This window comes from Dromiciops gliroides, chromosome 2 (genome assembly GCF_019393635.1).
Source record: "Dromiciops gliroides isolate mDroGli1 chromosome 2, mDroGli1.pri, whole genome shotgun sequence".
In the NCBI taxonomy this organism is placed as follows: Eukaryota; Metazoa; Chordata; class Mammalia; order Microbiotheria; family Microbiotheriidae; genus Dromiciops; species Dromiciops gliroides.
This window is the reverse complement of record NC_057862.1, coordinates 498,524,684-498,530,507: the sequence shown is the minus strand read 5'-3', so window position 1 is coordinate 498,530,507 and position 5,824 is coordinate 498,524,684. Positions and strand designations below refer to the sequence as shown.

Genomic DNA, 5,824 nt, shown 5'->3' with positions numbered 1-5,824 from the left:
AAAAATCAGATCAGTAATGCAAAACCTCAAAATAGAAAAAAAAAAACAACAGCACCCAAAACAAAAGAAATAGCATGGTTCAATCAACATCTATACTCCACAGTTCTTTTTTTTTTTCCTTGGATTTGGAGATCCTCTTCTATCATGAGTTCCCTGGAACTCTTCTGTACCATTGCATTGGTGAGAAGAATATAGTCCATCACAGTAGGTCAACACTCAATGTTGATGATACTGTGTACAATGTTCTTCTGGTTCTGCTCATCTCACTCATCATCAGCTCACATAAGACCCTCGAGGTTTCTCTGAACTCCTCCTGCTCATCATTGAAACTTAGATTTTCTAATAAACATCTTTGTACAAACCTCATTTTTAACCTCTCCATTTTGGCTCAAATTCAGAAATTTGATATCCCAAGTATTGAATATCATCTTAAAAGAGGGATTATATTTTTTTGCAGTTGATCTAAGATGGCAACTCTAAGATGAATGACTGGAAGTTACAGGGAGGGAGGAAGATTTAATTCATATGTAATAAGTTTCTAATAATGTTCTCCAAAAATGGAATATGTTGCATTACTAAGTAGTGATTTCACTTTTAGTCAAAGTTTTAAAGTCGAGGATGGGTGGCCAACAATTAGGGATTAATTGTAGAAAGTATCAAATCTTCTGACTTGATATTTATTTGAGTTTTCTCTAAAATAATACAATCCTTTTTTTCTAGAGAACCAGACTAGTATCAAGTATACATTGAGTCTACTATATACCATGTGTTTTTTCTAAGAATAAAGACATGATGAAAAAGTTTGCATGGTCCAAAGGTACCATAGAAACATACTTTGAAACCAGGGAGCAAAATGAAGATGGCACAGTAGAGGAAGGATTGCCAAAGTCTCCAAAATTTCCATCCAAACCACTTTAAAACAATGCCTCAAATTGAACTAAGTGGCAGAGGAAACACAAAGTCAGGGTTAGACATTCTTCTAGCACAAGATGACTTAGGAGGTCAGAAGGTGTTATCTATGACACATGGGTAGAGGCTGGCACTGGGTCCATATTGACTCAATACCAGTGGTGGGACAAAGTAATGGTGACAGAAGCAGCAGCAGTGTCAAGAACTCTAAAGCAGAGAAAGTAAAAGAACCTTGCCACTGACCAGAAGAAATTACAGAGACCCCTGTGTTAGCAGCAGATGCAGAAATGGATGATGTTTGGCAACTCCATTACCCATATTAATTTCTTGGTCATAGTTCAAGGGCAGAAAGGAGAACTTTTAGTCCAGAGAGAATAGAGTACCTGAGGAGTAGTATCTCTTCTTGTCCCAAGCGAAAAAAGACCCTGAGGCCTAATTAAAATAATTAACAACTTTAACAAAGTTGTAGAATATTAAACAAACACAAGGAAATCATCAGTACTTCTACATACTTGCAGAAAGTCCATCAGGAAGAAATAGAAAAAAAGAAATTCCATTTAAAATAACTGCAGACAATATAAAACCACAGGGACTATATGAACACAATTACAAAATACTTTGCAGATATGAACAAGTGGAGAAATATTATTTGCTCATGATTTACTTCAGTCAATAAAATACAAATAGCAATTCTAGATATTAATTTACATATTCAGTGTCATACCAATAAAACTATCAAAGAATTATTTATTACTAATTATTTACTTATTTAAAAAGCTAGAAAAATAATACTACATTTATCTAAAAAACCCAAAATGACAAGAATATAAAAACAATCTTTTTTTTTTAATGTGAATGTGGCATAATACTTCCAGGTTTCAAATTATATTACAAAGCAGTAATCATGAAAAAAATGTGTTGTTTAAAATCTAAATTGTGTGTTCTAATCTGCACCTCCCCCCCCCCAGTTTTTTTGGGGGAAGCTGGCTAAAATCACTGATAAATTCAGTAAGAGTTTAGACTTTTAAGGATTTACTTAAAAAATATATTATAAGTTAGTGAAGAGAGAGAAAGATTGAGAACAGATTCCTTATAGCATGGAAATCCTAGCTTGGATCTATTTGGTATAGCCAGAGAGAAAGAAACCTTCCTTTTTCTAGCAGCCCATGTGAAATCCCTTACCATACCAAAATTCCTGGACGACCAGGGGGAACCTTCTTTTTCTCCTGTCTGCCGCCATGCCGGTTCTTCCACGAAAAGAGGAAAAGGCAGTCCACTAACCTCCTCTTCCAAGTTTCTCTCTCCCTCCCTGATAGGGGAGGTCCCTCAAGCTGATTGGTTGAGAGAGGTCTCTTGCTGATATCAGTAGTGCATCACCTCTTAAAACAACATTTCACTCAGGGCCAGCCAGGTGTGGTCTCCATCCAATCACCCTTAAGAAGGTACTCAGTCAGTTCAATCAATTCCAAATCAATCTTCAGGTGAAGCTCCTGTGTGTCTGCCAAATTCCATTATTTTATCACCACAATTTGCTGTTGGCTAAGAAACAGATAAATGAATCAGTGAAAAATTCAGTAGTAAATGAAACTAGGCAAAGACCAACATCTTATAAAGAATACTAATATAAGATGAAAATGGATAAATAATTTTAACACAAAGGATGACATCATAAGCAAATTAAGAAAGCACACACAAAAAAGTTTCTGTCAAGTCTATACATATATGAAGAATATATGGCTAAATAAAAAATAGAAAGGATCATGGGACTGCAAGAAATGATTATTAATAACTGATATCTTGGGGAGATTCAGAGCTTCCTCCTTTCTTCCAAAAGTCCTTCAGATTTTTCTGAAAGACTTTAATAATAAGATTGCATTTAACTCTCTTCATCTTGATCAGTTCCCACTGAACCATGCAATCTAGGGAAGGAAGCTCATTATGTCCTACTCAAGCTTTGGTGGAAACAGATCCTTTTGTCTAGATAGCCAAGGAAGGATTCTCTAACCAGAAGTCATTCAGCCCACCCATTAATAAGAGTACACATTCTTTGAATTGATAGCCTGAAGCTATAGGTGGTCTCTCATATACCCCTACATTTTAATATAGCCTATCTCCATTTACATTAACTATTTAGGGTTGATGGCTGTTTGATGAACCACCTACTCTGTCAAGGCTATATTAGCTGTGAGTCCTCTACCATGATTGTCTTGGGTGTGAGGGAGACACCCAAATGATCATCCTTTTATGAATAAGCTGCCGGCTTTATTAATAAAATGATTAAATTACCCAGAAACTACATCTTTCAATTTTTTTATTGTCATAGGACACAAAATATGTAATTTTGATTACATAAAATTAAAAAAAAAATTTTTGCACTAAGAAATTGAATATAGCCAGATTTAGAAGGAAAACAGGAAACAGAAAAAAAAAACTACAGTGTTTCTCTAATAAAGGGTGGATTTCTCATATATTTAGGGAACTGAGCCCAAATTATTTTAAAGAGTCATTCTCCAGTTAATAAATGGTCAAAGCATATGAATAGGTAGATTTCAGAGAGGAAATAAAAGCTATCAATAGCCATGTAAAATGCTCTAAATTACTAATAATTAGAGAAATACAAATTAAAACATCCCCAAGATACTTCCTCACATCTTTCATATTAGTTAACATGAGAAAAAAATGAAAATGACAAATGATGGAAGGGATATGGAAAATTAGGAACACTATTGTTAGTAGAGTTGTGAAAAGGTTCAACCATTCTAGAAAACAATTTTGAATGACCTCCAGTGGGATATAAAACTATGCATACTCTTTGACCCAGGAATACCACTATTAGGATTGTATCCAAAAGATATCCAAGAAAATGAAAATGGCCTCTTTTTGACAAAAATATGTTTGGCAACTCTTTATTGATGGCAAATAATTAGAAATTGAATAGATACTCATTAAGTGAGGAGTAACTAAGTTGTTGTATATTTTTTTTTTCAGGTATAGGTTCATTTTTATTTTTCCTTCCATCATTTATGAGACACAACTTTCTTTTTAATCAAGCTATTTTTACATATTCTAATTTGGGTCAATAATATTTCATAACAGCTTGAAATTCAAACCAGAAATGTGAATATAAATGAAGTGCCAAATCCAGTGATATGAGGTAGTCAATAACATGCTAAATTGGCTAAATTCTCTCACCACATTCTTTCCACTTAACATTTCCCTTGAAAGGATGGAGAGGATGACGCAAGCATCTGGGTACTGGTCCACTACCTTGCTTGAAGACCTTTCATTAAAGGAAATCAGCCCAAAGTCCCTTTAAGATTCAATGGCATTCCTGGCCTTTGTCACGTCTCAAATATTCAGAGTCAATCAGAATCATAACTGGTCATAAGTTTGAATTATTTGTTGATGCAAAACTACTCCGCATTGCCTTGTCCAGAGAAGGCTTGTCCAACTTTTGTGATGAAATTTCTGTATGGTCTCTGGAGGGAGTCTCAGTTGCAGAGGAATTTTGGGAAATTTCCTCTTCTGTCTTCACTGAAGGGCTGGGTCCCTGGTATTAATACTGGAAGCTCCGCATGGTCTGGATATCATCAAGAATCTGTTGCAATTCTTCATCTTCAAATCGACCTTCCAGGCTTGGAATCAGAGCCTTAGCCTCTTCTGCTGTTTCAGGACAAAGGTTTGCTAAACAGGCCAATTCAAATTTATGGAGCTTTTTCTGGAGTAACAAACTCCAAACACTAGCAATGGTTTCCCTGTTTTTAAAACGACTAAAACGGGCAGTGTAATTTAAAGTTTTCATGAACACCTCTGAAAGTTCTTGTTCATCTTCTGCCCTTTCATTCTGTTGCTTTCGATGCTGTAGAAGCATGTGGACTTCGGAATTTAAAAGAGTTTCTGCTGTTTCAAACTCTTTGGGGAAGACGAGCTGCGAGGCGTCCTCCTCCACATCCCCGGCGCGAGGGTCGCTGCCTCCGGCCGCCATCACACTCCTGCTCCTGAGTTGTTGTATATTATTGTGATAGCATACCATTGTATTTTAAGAAATTACAAACACAATGGTTTTAGAACAACATGGTATGACATATGATTTCAAGCAAAATGAAGTGAGAAGATACATGAGGACATTATATATCATAACAATATTGTGAGGATAATCAACTCAAAAAACATTTGCTCCTTTGATTAAACAAAGATCCAAGACAATTCCAAAAGACCCATGTTGAAAAATGTTGTATATTTCCAGAGAGAGAACTGATGAACTGAATACAGATTGAAGGATACTACGTTGTGTTTTGTTTTGTTTTTTGTATTTTTGTAGGGCAATGAGGGTTAAGTGATGTGCCCAGGGTCACACAGCTAGTAAATGTCATGTGTCTGAAGCTGGATTTGAACTCAGGTCCTCCTGAATCCAAGACTGGTGCTTTATCCACTGTGCCACCTAGCTGCCCCAGGATACTATTTTTTTTTTAATTCTTCAATTTTCTTGTCTTTGTGGTACAGCTAGGTGGCACAGTGGATAGAACACCAGTCCTGGATTCAAGAGGACCTGAGTTCAAATCCAAGATCAGACACTTGACACTTACTAGCTAGCTGCGTGACCCTGGGCAAGTCACTTAACCCCAATTGCCTCACAAAAAAAATTCTCATGTCTAGGATTGATAAATCCTTTAAAAAAATTCCTTGTCTTTGTGTATGTTTTTTTTTCTTTTGCAACATGACTAATATGTAAACATTTTTTGCATAATTTCACATATATAATTGATATGTTGCTTGCTTTCTCAAAGGATCCCAGAGGGGAGAGAAGAAGGGAGAGAATTTTTGGCATTCAAATTTTTAAAAATGACTTTTATGCATTATTGGAAATATTAAATAAAATAAAGATATACATTTTTAAAAGAATGAACACTCCACT

At 35.6% G+C, this 5,824-nt stretch overlaps 1 protein-coding gene across 1 annotated transcript; it reads right to left on the bottom strand.

Annotated features, from left to right (window-relative positions):
• Nucleotides 1-3,899: 3,899 nt before the first annotated feature.
• On the bottom strand, nucleotides 3,900-4,894 carry LOC122742964 (DNA-directed RNA polymerase II subunit RPB4-like). Its single transcript, XM_043987571.1, has one exon. The coding sequence runs from the start codon at nucleotides 4,892-4,894 to the stop codon at nucleotides 4,466-4,468; it is 429 nt and encodes a 142-aa protein (XP_043843506.1). The 3' UTR covers nucleotides 3,900-4,465.
• Between the last annotated feature and the right edge of the window lie 930 nt (nucleotides 4,895-5,824).